We start from the raw sequence: 19,632 nt of genomic DNA on the forward strand, positions 1-19,632 counted from the left end.
GGTCCAGGGAACGAGTCACCTCATGGAGATGTGGGGGAGTCACGTCTGAAGGGTCCAGGGAAGGGGGTCACCCCGCGGAGACCAGAAGGTGCCAGGTGAGGGGTCACCCCTGGACGTCCCAGGAAAAGGGTCCCCACTGGGGCAGGGGACACCAGCCCTGGGGCCTGTGCAGACCCGGGAGCCTGGGCAGGGGGCATCGGTGGGATGGTGGCTCTCTCAAGGAGCAGAACCTGGGCAGGGGGGGCTGTGCCCTACGCAGCTCTGCGTCTCCCATCCTGTACCAGATGCTGTGGTTTATCTCCCAGCCTGGCAGCTTCTGGGCCGCGCGGGCCCCCACTTGTTCAGGGCGCCTGTCCCAGGCGTCATGCTTGCAAGCACCCCGCGGAAGGCCTGATCGGATGGAAGGTCCGCAGTGCCATTGCACAGCAACGTGCAGAGCAAACTCTCGACCAGCATAACTTCAGAAACTCCTCAGAAAGGCAGCACTCGCTGCTCTGCGGCACTCATGGAGGTGGCTTGCTCTGTGCCCTGGCCGTGGCTGGGCAACACAAGGGTCTCCCTCGGCAGCGGGCAGGAACTGCGGCAGGGGCAGCTGTGCCCGGCATCCAGGCTCTGTCTCGCATCGGCCTGGGATCCTCACCTCACGAAACCATCCCGCCTTTTCCCCAAGATCTCGCTCAAGCTTGTCCTGCGCCCAGTCCCAGCTGCAGAGGTGGGAGGCACCTGCTGTTGCCTCAGGCGTTCCTTTCGGAGCATCCTAGGCAAAGGTCTCCTGGTGTGGCCATGCCCTCTCTCGTGTTGCCCGTGCATGTTTTCTGTGGTGCTTCTTGGCTCTGTCTGCCTTGGCCTGGGTGCTTTGTGCTGCTCTGCTCCACGGCTTTGCCTGGGAAAGGCTGAATCCTCTCAGGGCACTGCCTAGGAGCTCAGCTCATGGAGGAGATCTGAAGCATCCCCTCAGGGGACAGCCCAGCTTGGGGCTGGAAGTGATGATCCAAGCTGGAGGGTGAGTTTTGGGCAGGAAATGCAGCTGTGGTGACCCTGCGAGGGGAGCAGCCAGGAGCTGATGTGGTGATGGAGCTGCTCTGCTTGGGCTTTGGTGGGGGACGTGGGAGGGATGCAGGGCAGGAATCATATTCCTCCTGGTAGAGAGTGTACCTGGGCAGCAGAGAAAAACAGTTCTTGGGATGGAATGAGTGTTTGCTTGAGTACAAAGCCAACACATCCACTTCCTTTTCCTGTTCAACATGTTTACCTTCTGCTCATTTACTCTTCTTCATGGGAACAGTCCCTTGAGGGCAGGTTGAGGCAGATGCACTGCATGATCCTGGCAGCTCCAGCCGTGGGGATGCTTCAGTAACTGCCCTTTCAGTGCTGTGTGGGGTGATGGTCCTCGTCCAAGCAGCTCAGCTCTGACTTATTCTGCCCTAGGATTACAGTTTCGTACTTGGCTTATACCAACCAAGGTCTGGTTTGGGATCAGCCAATTCAGCTGATTGAGCTGGAAAGTCCATTTGGGAAGCGTATAAGGAGGAGAAAGGCAATGGCCAGCTCTTTCTACAGAGACACAGATTTAGATCAGCTTAAGCATGTCATAGAACAGCAACAGCACCATTTTTCCTGTATCTGCAGCTTCAAGCGAAGATGAACTTGCTGCCTCTCAGCTCTGGTACCTCCTTGTCCAGAAAAAGTGTCACCCCGTTGGTCTATGCTGCTTGAACTCTGTGTGTTCCTCCTGCTGGAGCATGCTGCTGGGGTCAGGTGGGAGATCAGAACTGTTTGCCCGGAATGAGCAGTTTGTGATCATGCTGGGCCGTAGTTTTTGAACTCGTCTGCTGAGTGGGGAGTGCAAGAGGGGCTGTGGGATACCCCCAAGGAGAAAGGAGGCAGCTGCTTTCCTCAGGGCAGGTTGAGAACGGAGCCGGTGTTAATCCTTTGGAGGATTTGTACCCTCGGTCGGTTTGCAGATGACACCAAGCTGGGCGGGAGTGTTGTTCTACTTGAGGGTAGGAAGGCTCTGCAGAGGGACCTGGACGGGGTGGATCTGTGGGCTGAGGCCAACAGGATGGGGTTCAGCAAGACTCAGTGCTGGGTCCTGCACTTGGTTCCCAACCCCGTGCAGTGCTCCGGGCTTGGGAAGAGCAGCTGGAAAGCTGCCTGGCGAAAAGGAGCTGGGGGTGGTGGTCGACAGCATCTGAACATGAGCCAGCAGTGACCCAGGTGGCCAACAGCATCCTGGCTTGGATCAGCCATGTGGTGACCAGCAGGAGTAAGGACGGGATCATCCCCCTGTGCTCTGCACTGGTGAGGCCACACCTTGAATCTTGGGTTCAGTTTTGGGCCCCTCACTCCAGGAAAGACCTTGAGGGGCTCGTGCTTGTCCATGGAAGGGAACGGAGCTGGAGAAGGGTCTGGAGCACAGAGATTTTGGGGAGTGGCTGAGGGACCTGGGGCTGTTCAGCCTGGAGAAGAGTAGGCCGAGGGGAGACCTCATCGCTCTCTGCCGCTCCCGGAAAGGAGGCTGTAGTGAGGCAGGTGCTGGTGTCTTCTCCCAAGAAGTGATAGGATGAGAGGAAATGGCCTCAAGTTGTGCCAGGGGAGGTTTAGATTGGATATTAGGAAGAATTTCTTCACCAACAGAGTTATCGGGCACTGGCAGAGGCCGCCCAAGGCAGTGGTGGAGTTTCTATCCCTGGAGGTGTTTAAAGGATAGACAATGTGCTCAGGGATGTGGTTTAGTGGTGGACAGGTGGACTGTTGGACTCAATCTCAAAGGTCTTTTCCAACCAAACGATTTTGTGATTCTATGAAAAAGTTCATAAACGTCTTCTGTAACGACTTTCTTCGCTTATAGAGTGAGTTATTGGCTGTTGGCACCCAGCTAGGGAGAGCAGCGCCAAAAAAAAAAGCTGTGTGGAGCCGGGCAGCTGAAGATTTTGCAATTTCATTGAAGATGAAGGTAAAACCCCTTATTTAGGCTGAGACTTTGAGATATCTGGATCTTCATGATGGGTAGAAATCAAAGGAAAATGGTGTTGCATTGGCCGGGAATCGAACCCGGGCCTCCCGCGTGGCAGGCGAGAATTCTACCACTGAACCACCAATGCTCCAGCTGCAGTCTGCTGCCTGCGCAGCTGCCGCCACAGCTGCCTGCACAGCTGCCTGCACCTTCATGCCTGGTGGGTGGCTCTGCCACAGGGAGAGCAGGGGCTGAAGGGCTGGTTGGGTGACCCAGGACCCTGAAGCAGTTGCGTAGGCGGGAGTGAGGTTACAGATTTCTTTAAGTGCGTGTTCAACTTCTGGGTAAGCAGCTGCAAGTTCCTGGAGTGAAGCAGGTATTGCGTGTGGAAACATTGTCTGCCTTTTGTTAAAGTCTGTGCTATCCAAGAGCACATACGAGGTATGGAATATCAGTTGGAGTGATGTGTAGGTGGCTGGAAAGATCCAAAACCTTTGTGTTGGTCGTGGGTCTTGTGGTTAATAATCCCCTGCTGAGCCATAAGTTTTCGCTTGAGGGTTCCTTCAGCATTCCCCGTTTTGGTACCACTTTCTCTGGCATTTGTTGTGGCCAAAAATACCTGTTTCTGATAGCCAGGAGGAGCCAAGCTCCCAAGAGTTTCTATTGGACAGGACCTAAAGTCCCCCGTATGCTTTCCTCTTCTCTCCTCAGGCTGGTGCGAGAGTTTGTGGCTCAGAACAATACATCTCAAATCAAACACGTGATCCAGATCCTGTCGCAGGAGTTCGCGCTTTCCCAGCACCCGCACAGCCGGAAGGGGGGACTCATTGGCCTGGCCGCGTGCTCCATTGCCCTGGGCAAGGTAGGTGTGGGTCATTTTTTTGGCTTGTGCAGGTTGCAGTGGGACAACAGAGGCTGCTCCTGGGTCAGCGTGATGGGATACTCGGGCTGGGGGTCCTGCAGCTTCTCTCCTCCCTCCCTGCGCTGCAGCATAAAGCTGGGTTGTATTTGAGTTTTCCCAACACATCCAGCCACTTCCCTTTGGCTCAGGAGTGCTTTCTGGCCTAGGTCATATCTCGGAGCTGCTCAGGTGTGGTTTAAGACCATCTGTCCATCCTCTGTCTCCAGCAGCTGGACTAGACTCAGCAGGTTGAGTATTAATTGTTGTGAATGGAGTTGAGAAGAGTTTCAACCCTTCCATCTCCCACCCCTGGCTTGACCGGCTCTTACAGCGCAGGCAGAGCCTTTGGGAAGCAGGACGAAGGCACAGGCCAAATGGCGGCAGAGTACACCGTTGGCATAGGGTGTTGAGCTGCGTTAGCCTAAGTGAGGCACTTTCTCTTGGGCATGGCAGAAGTTTTACTTGCTGAACACAAGTTCTGGAGGTGTTTGGTTGATGCCCCTTGCTTGGGAAGTTGGCTGATTTCTGTCCCAGCTAAGGTCTTTCTCTATAACTTCCCTCTCGTTTACGAGAACAAGCTCAGTCAGTCGTGTCCAGGCTGTGCCGGAGCATCCAGGTCCATGTGGAGGGGAGCACAGACTCGGGGCCCACCGCTCCATCAGTCAAACCACACAGCTGGTGTCTGAAACCACCTGCAGGAAAAGGAGGTGTTTCTGTTTGTAGTCAGGTGTACAACAAAGAAAGCAGAGGGCTTGAGATGAGTAGGCTGTGCTTGTTTGAAGAGCTACCAGATAGATATTAATTCATTTATCCCCGTTCTAACAAGAGCCACAATCAGTCAGAGCGATGCTTTAAAGCCTGATGGGCTTTACATTAACTGTCTTTACTCTGCTGGCTGGATGGTCCTGAGTGGCGCTCCTGTCTTCGTCCTCTTGTTAAAATGTGGAATCATTGCAAAACCCTCCTCCTGGGCTGAGCAGTACTCTGGGCACATAACCCACCTTCTCCTGCAAAACAGAGGGAGAGGCTGTCTGTGCTGCCGGCTGGCTCTGGGGGGTGGAGGAGTGGCTTTAGGTGGCCTTGAGAGGCACTGGTGAAACTTCAGAGTTCTACTCTTTAATCAGTCGGTTCGCATGTTGTTGATTTTATTACTATCTCCTTTCCTAGACGGTTGGGAAATGCCAGCCTGGCTCCCCAAAGCAGGGTTTTTTAACTTCAAAACAAGTCAACCTCCTTCCTCCACCTCTGGGTCTTCCTGAAACTGCTGCTGTGCTGGTGAATCCTTAAGCAAAAGTCTTCTGGGCTGGGGAGCCGCCTCATTAATGACTGCATTTGCTCGTGTGCAGAGTCCGGATCAGCACAGCATGACTCTTCCACAGTCCAGGCGGACAAATTTTGGTGTGTAAAATGAGTCTTATGTCAAGGATGGCATTTCAAACCACAGACAAACTGTTCCTTTTATTTGTCTTCCCTGGGAATCGAAGCCCTGCCATCGTTTCATCAAACAGATGTGTCCAGCTTCACTCCACCAGGTCTTGTGGCTCCTTGTCCATAAGCAGCTGCACAGGCAGAAGCTACTCCTTTTCTGGTAGCTGAGACCATGGTTGAGTTGGTGTTTCTGGAGACAACAGGGCAGGAAGATGTGCAGTTGCAGCCCGGAAAGCCAATCGTATCCTGAGCTGCATCCAAAGCAGTGGGACCAACAGGGTGAGGGAGGGGATCCTGCCCCTCTGCTCTGGTGAGACCCCACCTGCAGCCCTGCATTCAGCTCTGGAGTTCTCAGCACGGGAAGGACATGGAGCTGTTAAAGTGAGCCCAGAGGAGGCCACAAAGATGATCTGGATGGGCTGTGAGAGTTGGGGTTGTTCAGCCTGGAGAAGAGAAGGTTCTGTGGAGACCTTAGAGCAGCTTCCAGTACTGAACAGGGCTCCAGGAAAGCTGGTGAGGGGCTCTGGATCAGGGAGTGCCGGAAGAGATCAAGGGGGAATGTTTTTGAGCTGAAAGAGGGGAGATTGAGATGAGATCTTAAGAAGAAATGTTTTGCTGTGAGGGTGGGGAGGCCCTGGCCCAGGTTGTCCAGAGCAGTGGTGGCTGCCCCATCCCTGGAGGGGTTCAAGGCCAGGTTGGATGGGTGGTGTATCAAGTGGGATGTCCCTGCCCATGACAGGGGGTTGGAACTGCATGATCTTTAAAGTCCCTTCCAACCCAAACCATTCAATGATTCTGTGAAGATGCTTTGGGGATTGCTGGTTGTCTGTCTGTCTTTTTGTGGAGCCTGTGTCACCAGCTCCTCCGTGGTCTCCAGCTCCTGACATTACAACGAGTAGTCCAACAGACCATGAGCGTCTTTGCTTAACTGAAGATGCAGGTGGGCTCACTCTGTCACTGTCTGGGATGTTCTTCCTGGCCTTGGAAACCTTAGTGAGTTTATGCCAAAAGCGGCTGCCAGGGTGGGACAGATCCTGGCCGACAGCTGCCTGCTGCGAGGGCTGGTGGCTGCTGGCTTTGCTGGGGGTCTGCCTCATCTCCTGCCTGCCTGCCAGAGGGAGGCAGGGATGGACTTCTCTGTGGACAAGTAGAGATGAATGGCATGCAGAGGAAGGCAGCCTCTCTTGCTTTGAAAGGCACTCAGGCCCTTAAATAACTGTCCGAACTTGTTGTGCACCTCTGGAATTCAAAACCAGACGAGTACGGCTGCAGTAATTGCTTCAGTTGCTGATATAGAGTCCCTTGAGGCACTGTCCTAGCCTGCTCGGGTGACCCTTCACTGTGTCTAAATGGTAACATTCAGTACTTTCAATAATAAAATTAAAAATGCATTTATAAATCCTGTCTCATATAGGTGTACTAAGCCATAGTGGACCTGAATCTTTGCAGCATGTCCACGTGATGTGCTGCATGGCAACACAATCTCTTGCCTTTCGTTGTGGCATGGTCCTCAACTAACCAGTCTCCTTCTGTCCACCAGGACTCTGGGCTCTACCTGAAGGAGCTGATCGAGCCAGTGCTGACGTGTTTCAATGACGCCGATAGCCGGCTGCGGTACTATGCTTGTGAGGCCCTCTATAACATTGTCAAGGTGGCCAGGGGCTCTGTCCTCCCACACTTCAATGTGCTGTTTGATGGCCTCAGCAAGGTAAGAAGCTTCCTTTCAGCCCCCACGTGTTTTTCTTTCCCATGCTGGAAAAGTACGACTTGTTCTCTAGCCGTCATCTTCTCTTGGGCAAATAAAGCACATTGTCCAAGGTCTTCTTTCCAAGTCAGCTGGTTTGTGTTGACCTGGGCAAGTCTGAAGTACCGAATAAGCAGTTTCTGCAGCATCACAGTGGCTGCTGTCATTGTAGATGCTGAGGTTCCCTGTAAGATACCTTGTTCTCTGTCTTCACCTCCAGGATGTACTTTCCTGCTCCTTATTGAGTGATACTAGGATATGAGACTGACAGGATTGCTGCAAGCAAGGTAGCCCTGCAGTCCTACAGCTTTGTGGGGTCTGTAGGATCAAAACTGTGTCTACTCATGTCTGACTTTGCAGCTTATCACTGGAAACTTGCGTTTCTCTGCCATTTGAGAGCATAGCTGCTGGCCCGTGAAAATCTGTGTAGCTGGAGGAGGTGATGACTGCTTGTTATCCCTCTTAGGAGTTCTCTCAGGAGAATTTGTTGGAGCCTAATTTGGAGTTGGAGATAAAGGGACTTCTCTGTGTCCGTCTCTGTAATGCCAAAGGAGAGCATTACAGAGCCTGTGGGGAGGTCTTCTATGGAGCAGAGAGCAGACCTGAGACCCACTGCTACAACCACCCTTATTTCTGTTCTTCACAGCTGGCTGCTGATCCTGACCCAAATGTCAAAAGTGGCTCTGAGCTGCTCGATCGGCTTCTCAAGGTATTTTTCCCCTTCTGGCTAAGAATCCTTGGTTCAGGTCTGTCCTAGCTGGGGACACGTCAGTTCCTGAGGCTGCAGTTGCTAAAGCCATCCCAGCTCAGTCCTACGGCTGCTGTCAAAGCATTTCTTTCTCCCACTGACTGTAGCCTCTCAGACTGAGGGGCTGGTAGTGATTTGAGGCATTTGGGCTGAGGAGCTGGGAGGTTATTGCAGTGCTGCATGTGTGTTCAGCTCTTGGGAGCCAGGCGTCCAAGGAAGCAAGGTTTTAGATGGAGCAGGATTGCAGGCCCATCCCAGGCAGCATAAGGGCTGTTCCTCTGCATTTCCTCCTTGCCTAAGTGAGCAGCAATGTGAGGAAAAGCTGCTTTTGCTGCTGCTTCGGGGTGGGGCACTTGGTTCCCATTCCTGTTCTGCCTGTAAACGGGCTTTTACTCTCACATACGTCCCAGTTCCTTTTCTGCTATTTGGAGTTGAGTGGCTCCCTGCAGGTCCTGGCCTTGCTCCTTATTATCACAGCAGTTAACACAGTCTCTGCATCACCTGCCGCAAACCTTCCTGCTGCGAGATCTGCTCCACTGGGCTGCTGCAGGAGACTTAGCTGTGCGGCAAAATCCACCAAGCATGTAGGAAGAGCTTTGAAGGAAAGGCAGGGGATTCTCCCACCCCTGACACCTGGAGTTACATCCAAGGTGCTTGCTCATGCGTGCAACACACCACTGAGGCATGAACCAGAGAAGCTCCCACCCTCCTCCTGTGGCACAGAGCAGGCAGGAGCCTCCCTCTGTGGGTCCTGCTCAGCATTAGTCCCTGCCTGATGGGGAATACCGGCTCATTGCCCCAACAAACCGCATGATTCCCTCTCCCCAGGTCTCCTGACCTACAGACCCATGCATCAACTGCTTGTCATCTTTTTCCTGTCATGTGCCTTAAAAAAGGCCTGGTGGGGATGGCGGCTTGGGCACGGGGTGGTGGCCGTCCCTCCTGACACACTTTGCTTGGGCTCTGCAGGACATCGTGACAGAGAGCAACCACTTTGACTTGGTAGGCTTCATCCCGCTGCTGCGCGAGAGGATTTACTCCAACAACCAATATGCCCGCCAGTTCATTATATCCTGGGTAGGTATGCATGGCCCCACACGTGCCTGCTCCTCCAAAACACTGTGACCTGTCATAGTCCCACGTCTGGGCGCGCAGCAGGTGCCCAGAGTGATGTGTCAACTCAGGCACCGGAATTTACCTGGGCAGGTTTTTTACCTGCTTCTTTAAAACACCAGCTCCCTCTCACCTTGCTGTTGTAGCCGCAGGGGCATCATCCTGCACTCCTGCCAACCCGGTTCAGGATGTTGCACACCAAGTTAGAGACTATGGTTGAAGCTCTGCAGGTATAAATAGATACACTTTGGTCTAGAGGTTACAGTCCCACAGGGGACAGTGCCAGACTGCTTTCTGTCACCCAGCAGTGATGGAGAGATGGTGCTTTCCAGAAAGTAAGGTATTGCTGCTTGCTTTCTGCACAAGGCAGGCTTTCAGTGTCTGGCCAGGGTCTGGGAAGGGTTGTGTGTCTCTGTGTTCTCTTTCAGCTGTGTTTGCTGTCCCAGGTCTACCCACATGCATCTTGACAGTGGCTCTGTTCTTGACATCTTGACAGAACCCCTGTTCTGTTTTACAGAGTTGTGATTGGAAATGTAGCAATGCTGCAGCGAGATCGCTTGCCTCCTGTGATAGCCCAGCTTCTTTCCAAGATGGGCAACTCCTTGCAGTCCTTTTCCTTCGCTATCCCGCACAGCTTAGCTCTGAATTCCTCACCGTCATGCCAGGTTTATGCTGGTGGTGTTAGCTTCGCTGAAACTCACCTCTTCTTTCTTATTCCTCCCTTGAGCTAGATCCTGGTCTTAGAGTCTGTGCCTGACATCAACCTCTTGGATTACCTGCCAGAAATCCTGGACGGACTCTTCCAGATCCTGGGAGACAACAGCAAGGAGATACGGAAAATGTGAGTGTGGAGACTGGCCAGGTGTGCGGGCTGTGTCTTGCTCACTGTAATCCTCTTCATTTGTTTGCAACTCTTCAGTATAACTGCAGCGAAACCCCATGTGTGTGGTGGGAGAAGGAGCAGTCTGATTGGCTTTCCTGTCAGAACAAAGCACCCTTGGCAAGGGCCTCCCTTCCCTGGCTGCTTGTGGCTGCAGTGGCTGTGGCAGTTATTGTGGGCTGTGCTGGGGGACAAGCTGTTTTAACTTGATGGAGCTGTTTTCCCAGTCCTTGCATCATATATTGGAGCAACGGAGTCTCATGTGTGCTTCTAGGATGGGGTGTGAGCTGTCACCAGGCTTTGTGGCGTGCAAGCCTCTATCAGCAAGGTAGACCACCAACCTGGCATCTCCTGGCTGGAGAAGAGAAGCGAGCGTTGTGAGCTTGCTCCTCAGATCCATTGCTGGTCTCCAGACAGAGACATTTTGAAGCGGAGGAGCAGCTGAATGTTCTCAGGGAGGTCAGGGGATCTTGACTCCTTGTGCTGGGAGACAGTAACTGGACGTGTTTTGTGGGACAGTGATGAGACTGGCTTGGCTCTGTCCTGCTGCCAAACCCTACCAGATCCTCCTTCCATCTTTGTTTCCCACTGTCCACATGTAGAGGAACAAGCACTGAAAGTTGCTTGTTCTGCACCCTTGCTCCCCATTCCACGTTGATCTCAACAGAGCCTGTGTGGCTGCTAGGGGAGTGTTGGGAAGGTGCAGGGGGCCCTGGGCAGTCATTGCCTCCCTCCTTGCAGCTGTGTGCATTGTCTTGCTTTGAGGCAGGACAAGCTCGTCAGCCTTGTCCTTCCTGGCCCTCCCCCTGTGTGTGGAGGCACGTGCCCCATGCTGCCAGCATCCTTTCTAGGTGTGCTTTTAGGAAGCTGGTCTCCGTAACGTCTCTGTCCAAGGCGACTGAGCTGCTCTGCCTCTCTGCAGGTGCGAGGTGGCTCTCGGGGAGTTCCTCAAGGAGATCAAGAAGAACCCCTCCAGCGTCAAATTTGCAGAAATGGCCAATATCCTGGTGATCCACTGCCAGGCGGCGGGTGAGTGTGCAGGACTGAGCTGTAGTGTCCATCTCCAGGGCTGCAGTGCCAGCTGTAGCTTCAGGACAAGAGTTTTCCAGTGCGTTGTGCATCAGCTCACCCACTTGCCCTTTCTTTGTCATCGTGTGTGCAAGTCCTACTGAAGGCAGGGGACAGGCAGCTTTCCCTCTTTTGACTGTGCTGCTCTTGGACTGCTGATCCCCAGCCTCAAACACAGGTCTGACAGCCTCTCGAAGCCGAGCTGCCTGACAGTAAAACATCTGCTTGTGGAGGGCACTGACAGGTATCTGGCACACACAGGCGTATCCCCTTAGGGGCTGCTTTTAACCTCTGATGGCACTGGTGCGCAGGCAGGGCGGTTCAACACGGTGTTGTGTGTTAATGCTGCTCTGCTGCTCCTGCGGGTCTGCTCTACAGGTGGTGGCCGTGGGTTACAGCACTCACTGAGCTTAAACTGTTCTTATAAACATTGCTGAATGGGAGGCAGAAAAATCGGAACAGGCCAAGATTGCTCGCTCTTAATTAAGTGCTGCACAATGGATTGATACTGCTGAAGTCAAAAACCTGGCCCTACTTCAAGTGATTGCCCCAGTGCTCCCTTATACGGAACTTGGGAAAGTTAATAAAACCCCCCAGCTCTGGGAGTGGTGCTTGACCCAGACACGCAGCTGCTGTGTGTGTGACAGAGGAGGTCCCCTTGTGTGCTGGGAAGCTTGACAGAATGTTTGTAAATGAGAAAAACTGGGTTATGGATTGAATTGGGTTAACTCTGAAACCTAAGGATTGCTCTTAATGTCATCCTCGCTGCAGATTCAGGTCTTGTCATGCTCCTCTGGGACTAAACTGTCCCAGACCAGGATCTGTCTGGACTGGCGTCTCTGGATGGAGCAGAGGCAGCTCTCTGCTTACGAGTGGTCCTAGCTGTGCTCAGCTCCCATTGTTGTCCTTTCCCTCACTGCTGCTTGTCCTATGTCTTCCAGATGACCTGATCCAGCTGACAGCCATGTGCTGGATGAGGGAGTTCATCCAGCTGGCTGGCCGGGTGATGCTGCCTTACTCCTCAGGGATCCTGACCGCTGTCCTGCCATGTCTCTCCTATGATGATCGCAAGAAGAGTATCCTTGTAACTCAGAGCTGCTCCCATTCCTGCTACAGCAACCTGCAGGGAAGCACCGTTTTCCTGCCTCTGGGGCACAGGGACAGGAGAAGTCCTCCCATCAAGTCCTAAAATCCCCACAGATCCCTGGGACGTGAGGGGGTTGCGATAGCTGGGCTGGGGCAGCCCTGGTGGGGCTGCGGTGTCTCCTGTGTGGCTGGCCAGATGCGGCAGCTCGCTGTCTGTGGGACTGCGTGTTCCTTACACTGCCTCCACTCAGACATCAAGGAGGTGGCAAATGTGTGCAACCAGAGCCTGATGAAGCTGGTAATCCCAGAGGACGATGAAATGGATGAGGCTAAGCAGTCTATGACCCTGCCGGCAGAGCCCATCTCAGAGGAGTCCCTCTCCAAGCCAGAGGCAGCGTCCAGTGGTGAGTCTGCATTGGTCTGAGCTATTAGAGGGGTGAGGAAGCTCAAGGGAGGGTCTTCAAGAGATGTTCTTGAGTTGTTTTGGTGTCCTGGGGCAGCTTGGAGCACACGGGACCTCTGTGCTCTCTTTGAGCCTTGCAGTTCTGTTTCACAGACAGTGCTCTGCTGGGGCAGAGACGTTTGGTGCTCTCTGTGTAGCAGGGTCACTGGTCTCGGCTGGAGCCCATGCGGTGCTGCCTTCCCTGGTGAGCATCTGCATCCCCTCACCATGCTTCACTTTGACTCAGTCATTAAGCTGACCTGGAAAAGATCATTTAGAGTTAAACGTTTGGTGTCTGCTGGGTAACACGGGAAGAGAGTATTCCACCTGTTCTGCAGTGGTTTGGGAGGAGCTGCCATCCCCCAAAGGAGAGCTTAGGGAGCTGTGTGATTCTTGGGAGAGCATCAACATATGCCTGGAGGGGGAAGAGTAGAAAAGGGAAAGGAGAAGGAATTTGGGTCCTTTCCAAACTCCTGGTGCTTTTAAGACTGTCATGTGGGTATTAGCCCAGTCCTAAAATTTCCAGAGCATGAAAGGCTAAAGGTTGTGGGCAGGATGAGAGGTCTGGAGGAGTGTTCAGCTGAGAGAGAATCAAATGGAGAGGGTCCTGGTGGGCAGTTGCCTGAAAACAGCAGCAGCTTTAGCCATCCAGCATCCTTTTGCTCTTGTCCTGGTGTGACCTGATGCTGCTCCTGGCACGTCTTTGTTGTCCAGGCGTGGGAAGTCTGTGTAACATTTAAATCATGTGGGCTAATCTGTTCTATTCGTCTGGGGCTGCACATTAACACATTCGCAAGCGGCTTTTGGAAACCTGCCATGAGAGGGAGCAAGAAGGTGGGAATTAAAAGGCTGAAGGGTTTTATTGTACAACTGCAGCCAGGCAGAAGGCGAGGAGGCAGGGGCTGTGTGGGGCAGCGTGCGGGGACAGCAGGAGCCGGTGACGGGGGTGTGCAGACTATGTACAGGGCAGCATTGGTGGTTCAGTGGTAGAATTCTCGCCTGCCACGCGGGAGGCCCGGGTTCGATTCCCGGCCAATGCAGTACATTTTTGGAAGAAGGAGTAGTGAGGAAAGCTGCAGGGCTGTAGCATAACAGCAAAATGTTTTGGTTTTTTTTTTTTCATTCCTTATTTGTTCTGAGAATTCCTCGTTTTATTAAAATGTATATTGCAGAAGAGCTTTAAAACATCAACAGAAAGTTTAATCGCTTTAATCTTTACCCTTTTGGGCTCAGGTTGCACCTCAAAGCAGGCAGGACCAGATAAACCGGTGATGCTTTTGCATCACGAACTCCCTGGTTGTGCTGATGTGGCAGTGCCGCTCTGTGTGTGAGTACAGGCAGTTGGCACAAGGGGGCATGAAGAGTCAAGTTCATCCTGTCATGCTTTGTCATCGTATTTCTAAGACCCAGTTTTAGCATGGAGCAAAAGTTGGAAAGCTGTTTGGTTTGTTTGGCTTCCACTTGGAGTCATATGGTGGGAGAGCTGCCCAGGTGAAGATATCTTGGGTTGGATTCAGCCTTTCCTGTGATCGCATGGTATCTGTAGGTGTTGAAATTAGGACAATGGAAGGCAGCTCTGTAGTTCTGAGCTCCTTCGTTACAGAGGAGACCCAGTTTGAGGGAGAGGTCTGGAGCTACACAGCCTTCATTTTTCCAGGTAAACGCAGTGCTGTACCAGCTTTGTTCCGTAGCTTTAGCAGCGGAGAAGAGCTTGACAAGAAGTATAAAAAGCTTGGTTCTGGCAGAAGGGATCTTTGAGGTCCATGGATCCTCAAATGATGGTTGGTGATGTCTTTGCCACTCTCCAGCCTCACTTCAGTCTTGCTCTCTGCCTTCCCTGCCATCTCACTAACTGTGGCTTCTTTTTGTTTGCCCCCAGGCTCTCTGGATGCGTCTGGTGACTCCAACTTCAGCAACAGCAGTGTCTTCACAGTAACCAGGTAGGATCTGTTTGCTTCTAGGGGGCTTGAGGTGGTATGGGAGCCTTCTGTGGCTGGTAGAAATGCTTGGAGAGCACTGACCCTGCCTCTCAGCACCGCAGCCCTCATGCTGCAGTCCTGGCAGCCCATGGGCTGCCAGCGTGTTCCCCTGCCAGCCTTGCGTGGTGTCACTCAGCCCTGTGCCTACAGATGCTCTTGTAACACGTCTTTCCTTTCCTCCTGCTGCCTGCCATTCCTCTCCTCGGAGGTTGTGATTTCCAATGCTTTTATTGTGCTGATGCATATATTCGTTGTGGTCCCTGAAATAGGATGCGTTGCTCCAGCTGCATCCTCCCAGCAAGGCTGACACGCAATACCCATCGTAACACATTCCAGAGCAGTGCTCCTGAAGCATCAGCTTTTCAGATTGATGGGCTGTACCCTCTGTTCTTTTCTTGTATTCCTGCTAAGTCTAGCTACTCCTTGGTCTTAATGATGCCCTTAATCTTTTCCTCTCTTGAAAGCACGGATCTTTTCACTTGTGCCTATATTTCATTTTATGGTTGTTAAATGGTTTTCCCTGGCTTTTCTGAGATTGCTGCGTCCTGGCCCTGCTCAGCCCTTAAAGTTTCCTGGGTGTGTGTAGAGCTGAAACTGGGAAGAAGAAGGGAAAGAGAGGTGCTAAGTGCGGGAGGACAAGTGATAACTGTGTCTCTGTGCTGAGGAGATCTTCCACCTGGTGGGGAAAGGGATTGAAGACTGAAGGGGAACAGAAGCAGGGAGAACTGCAGTGACTTGATCGCTGTCACCGAGAGCCTGCAGGGGAATCACTGAAGTGGTCCGTCAGATCCCCAAGCACCAAGGAAAACCATCCAGGACAGCAGGAGAAACCTTTTGCATCTCTAAGAGAACTGTTTTTATGGAGGAACTAGTTCCTGAGCACTCCCAAGCCCCTTTAAACAGGAGATGTCAGGCTTTATCCTGCCCATTTCCCCATCCTGTGTGACCTCTCTGCTGGCACAGTGCTGAGACCTGGAAGATTTTTGCCGGGGTGGCTGTTGCGGGGGACTGGCACAGGCTTGGGGGGTGCTGTATGGTGCCGACAGAAGCCCTGGACATCTGCCTGGTGCTCCAGCTATTGCTCGGGCTGTCTGGCTCAGCTCTGGAGCCAGAGGAAGGGGCGCGCTGGTACCCGCAGCCAGTTGCAGCTATAATTCACGCTGGGGAGCAGGCAGCTGCCTGAATGCTGAATGCCCACTGGGTGTCAAGACAAGACCACAGGAAACCATTGCGTTCCTTTGAAAAGCTGGAAAGCCTGCAAACGGAGGAAGTTGCAGCTGCCTTTTAAGATGAAGTCACTCTTTGCTTATGTTTTTGTTCATTCCTCCCCTGCCGCTTCCCCTAGTCTCCCCTGGCAAGCGAGTGATGGAGCATGGCCCCGTGCCAGGCATCCAGCTCTCACGCCCCCTCCTCCTGCCCTCGCTGCGCGGACGTCTGCAGAGGGATAGCACTGCAGCAGCAGTGAAAGGAGGAGGACCTTGGTCAGCAGGAGCGGAGGAGCTCACAGCCTGGTGTCTGCAGAGGGGTGTCTTCCATGGAGGTGCCATCTGAGTAGATGGCGAGGTCTGAATGCTTGATAGATGGATGCTGGGCGTGTTCCTATGGCCACAAACTGACAGGAGCAGCCCCCCAGCTCCTGAAATGTGCTGTTGATGGTCTGAAAAGCTTCCAGGGTAATTGCCAGCTTCCTGGTGACATTCGCTAGGAAATGGGGACCGTGCCTGTGCTAGGATGGAAACTGGCTCCTGGCAGAGCCTGGCTGCACAGGGCTGGAGGGGCCTTGGGGCTCCTCCTGCAGGTGGGGTCCTTGCTTCCAGCTCCTTCAAAAAACATCATTGGAAATGGACCAGAACCGTGTTTCAAAGGCGCTGGGGACTTCCTGTGGCCTAGTGACCTTGCCAATGCTGTAATCGCTGGTGTGAGCCCGGATCGGGAAGGGGAGGAGGAAGTGTGGCTGCTGGAGCAGAGCCCGGGCTTCCTTCCATTGGTCTGAGCTGCTGCAGGAGAAGATGCAGATGTCCGTCCTGTGTCACTGGAGCAAAACACCTGGGAAGTGCTTTTTAGACTCTTGTAATTGCATTGGTGTTTCAATGCAGAGCCTGGACAGTTTGGGACCACTTCCCACCCCTCCTATTGGGTGGATCGCCAAGCATGGCTGGCAAGTGGTCAGCAGGGCTGCCTGGGTTGTGTGCGTGGCAGCTGGATAAGGGTGATGGGACCACAGTCCGTCACCATGCTCAGTAAGGGACACGGGGGCTCTGGAAAAGCCTTTGTGGTTGGTCCTGCCTGATGCGAAGAAGGCTTCTTGTTTTGGGTGATGTTCAGCAGTTCACAGATGCATAAAGCTGCTTGTTGCCCTGGAGAAAGGGCAATTTGCTGCCACGTGGCTAAACCACCCAAGGCTGCATTTAAATCTGACTTTTAAAGGTGGTAGTTAGGGCTTAGGACAATGCTATAATTGTTGCTGCTTGTCTCATGCTGGAAGCTGCTGTAGCCTCATGCCGAGAACCCGACATGCCTTGGGGATGCAGACAGTGAGCCGGTGAGCTCATCATGATGCTGAACCCTGGAGTGGAGGGTAGGACTGGTGCTGGGTGCCTGCGGCACCCAGGGGATGGTGGGCTGAAGGTAGCATGGTGGCTAGTTTTGGCCTCACGCACTGAGACGGCCTTGGAGTTCTGTTCTCCGGCAGCTTGTATAGTGAAGTCTACCTTGCTGCAGCTTTCAGGTCTGAAGTGTCTTCTTGGAGAGGCTCCTCCTGCCCTTCCTCTACAAACTGGGATGAGGAGTTAGCTTCCTTTTCCTGCTCCCACTGCACCATCAGATAGATGGACTGGAGGGGGACTTTGGACACACTGCCCCAGCCCTTGTTGCCGTGAGCTGCAGCTCGTTGGAGTGGGTGCTGCTGCCCAGACCTCAGCCTCGTGGCTTCACTGGGACAGCAGCTCGCGCCAGGGCTACAGGCGCTTCCAGCGCTTGGAAACCACAGTAGGCAGAAGGAAGCCAAGAGCACCGAAATGAGAGCAATGGAGAACGAGAAAGCGACAGCTTGTGGGACCAGCAGTGGAGAGGAGATATTTACCTCCTGGCCGCTGGCTCGAGCTCATTGAGCAGCGCAGCTGCCAGCCTGTATGGGAGCTGCCCTTGTGACTTGGACCACAATGAAAGAACCTGGATATTTCCACCCTTGGCAAGGCCACTTTGCTGGGCCTGCTTAAAGGCTAGAGCCTTGCCTAGACCTTAACCTTGTCTGAAAATGGGGTCAGGAAAGCAGCTGGGCTGGGCAGGCGGCCAGGAGGCAGATGACAGCAAAGGCACTGGCAGAGAAAAGGTGACTGCTGAGGACAGAGATGACAGTAGCCCTGGAAGGAAGGGGAGAAATGAGAAAATGAGTTGATAAGAGACATGGGGTGAAAAACATTGCTCTGAGTTGAATACAGTGCGAAAGTGAGCTCAGCTTCCCTGCTGGAAGGCGCTTTCTGAGATGGGGGGACATGCTGGGGGACGGGTCTCCTGCCCCACCACTCAGCTTGAGCAAAGGGTACCAGTATCCAGAAGTGAGTGCCTTGTACAACCCCTATCATTGCTTAATTCGCCCTAAAAACATGTTCTTGCCGTCAGAGGCGAACTGTGGAGGCAGCACCAGGGTCACATTCATCCTCTGGAGGAGAATCTGGGGTAGTGGGTTAGATGGAAGCGATTGCATCTGACATCTGCCCTGTCGCAGATGCCAGCGCTGGAAGCCTGCGTGGCAGGCCCAGAGGATCGCATTAACGCAATGCTGTTACTGCTGCTCCGGCTCCGTGCTGCCTGGGGATTAAGGAGAGCTGGAGCGAGCTGCAAGCCCGCTTTGGAGCAGCAGCTGTGGCGGCGCTCGCCACGCTTGGTTGCTGCCTTCCCCCTTGGAAAGGCAGCAGCCCATGGGAATCTGGTGTCACTCCATCTTGGCAGAGGAGCATGGTCCATGGGGGATTTTTAGCCCAGTTTCACGTGTTCATTGGACCTCTTGCCATTCAGGATGGTGCCTTGGTTTCATGCTGAGTAAACGAGCTGCTTCTTTCCCGACAACTCCCCTAAAAGGTTTATCTCAGCAAAGGCAAGGAGAGGATAGCTCCAAGGAGCTTTGCCCAGCTGCCATCCCTTCAGCAGGAGCTGAGCCTGGTGGAGCCGCAGGGTGGTGGTACGTGGCATAGCTGAGCTCTAGCTGACTCGAGGTGAGCCCAGCGCTGCCAGCTGCCTCCTGGGGTCTGCTCAGGTGGATTTTGCCTTGACCTACCTAAGCTCTGCCCAGGTGCTGCATCGCTGGGAAAGGGATTTCCACAAGCAATTTTGGCACAAGCCAGGCTGGAAATGGCTTGTTGCTGTGCCAGCAGAAGTCCAGCATCCTCCTGTAATGGTGCTGTGGCGAACCATGCCACCCTCTGCCCCCCACCCCGCCTTGCAGCAGCGGAGAGCTGGTGCATGTGTCAGCATCAAGGCCGCCTCCAAACCGATCGGCTTCATGTGCAACGTCTGTGCCATCATTTTGGCTGCTTCCCTCTGAAACTGCACGTTGCCCTGAGGGGTTTTTATCCCAAACCTGTGCATGTGATGCATGTTTCCATGTGGGAATATAATCTGGTCAAGAATTCATGCTTCTCATCTATGGAGAGCCCTGTGCCGGGTGGGGGACCAGTTGCACTGCTGCAGCAGGAGCTGGTTTTGCAGGAAAGCCAAGTACAGGTCTCATTCAGGCTGGTTTGAATGGCCTGCGATGCTGCTCCCTTTGCCATCTCTCCCAAATTCCCTGTGCTCTGGGTCCCTCCTTCCCCTCGCTTCTGCACATCTGAGCATTTGGCCCTCGGCTGTTGTTTTCAACATCAAAGCAAAACTTAGTCCGACTCAGAAGGCAATCTGCAGACCCCAGCACGTGTTACGTGATGCAGATGAAGCAGTCGGATATCTGCAGGGCTGTAAGGGGCCACAGCCTCCTCATCTCACCCTTACAGCGTGTGGCCTGGGGAAGATCAAATCCTATTAAGCCACAGCTCTACTTGCAAATTATACCATGAGAAATCTGCCCCTGAGGATTTCTTATCAAATGAGATGCAGAGCAGCTCTGTGCGCGCTGGAAAGATGGGCAGGAGTCTGGTCCAGCTTTGAATAATTCAGTAGCTTAGGTAGGACAGGAGTGCCTTAGCTCTTCAGTGCAGCTACCCCTAGGAGATCTGCTTCAACCATCCCAAATCCAACCATCTCTCCTTAGCCTGATCTGTCACAGGCACTTTCCACCACCTTGCTGTTGAGG

At 53.4% G+C, this 19,632-nt stretch overlaps 1 protein-coding gene and 2 non-coding genes across 3 annotated transcripts in view; 2 read left to right on the plus strand and 1 right to left on the minus strand.

Annotated features, from left to right (window-relative positions):
• VAC14 (VAC14 component of PIKFYVE complex) overlaps positions 1-19,632 on the plus strand; it is a 66,791-nt gene that overhangs the window by 567 nt on the left and 46,592 nt on the right. Inside the window, exons 2-10 of the mRNA XM_054079010.1 lie at positions 3,668-3,818; positions 6,826-6,993; positions 7,676-7,738; positions 8,747-8,854; positions 9,622-9,731; positions 10,693-10,799; positions 11,780-11,914; positions 12,176-12,328; positions 14,246-14,306. Coding sequence (XP_053934985.1) covers positions 3,668-3,818; positions 6,826-6,993; positions 7,676-7,738; positions 8,747-8,854; positions 9,622-9,731; positions 10,693-10,799; positions 11,780-11,914; positions 12,176-12,328; positions 14,246-14,306 — 1,056 coding nt within the window. The remainder of the gene's footprint in view (positions 1-3,667; positions 3,819-6,825; positions 6,994-7,675; positions 7,739-8,746; positions 8,855-9,621; positions 9,732-10,692; positions 10,800-11,779; positions 11,915-12,175; positions 12,329-14,245; positions 14,307-19,632) is intronic.
• TRNAG-GCC (transfer RNA glycine (anticodon GCC)) lies at positions 3,034-3,104 on the minus strand. The gene has a single exon. It is a non-coding gene; the product is annotated as a tRNA-Gly (tRNA).
• On the plus strand, positions 13,336-13,406 carry TRNAG-GCC (transfer RNA glycine (anticodon GCC)). Its single transcript has one exon. It is a non-coding gene; the product is annotated as a tRNA-Gly (tRNA).

This window comes from Cuculus canorus, chromosome 13, assembly GCF_017976375.1.
Source record: "Cuculus canorus isolate bCucCan1 chromosome 13, bCucCan1.pri, whole genome shotgun sequence".
Lineage (NCBI taxonomy): Eukaryota > Metazoa > Chordata > Aves > Cuculiformes > Cuculidae > Cuculus > Cuculus canorus.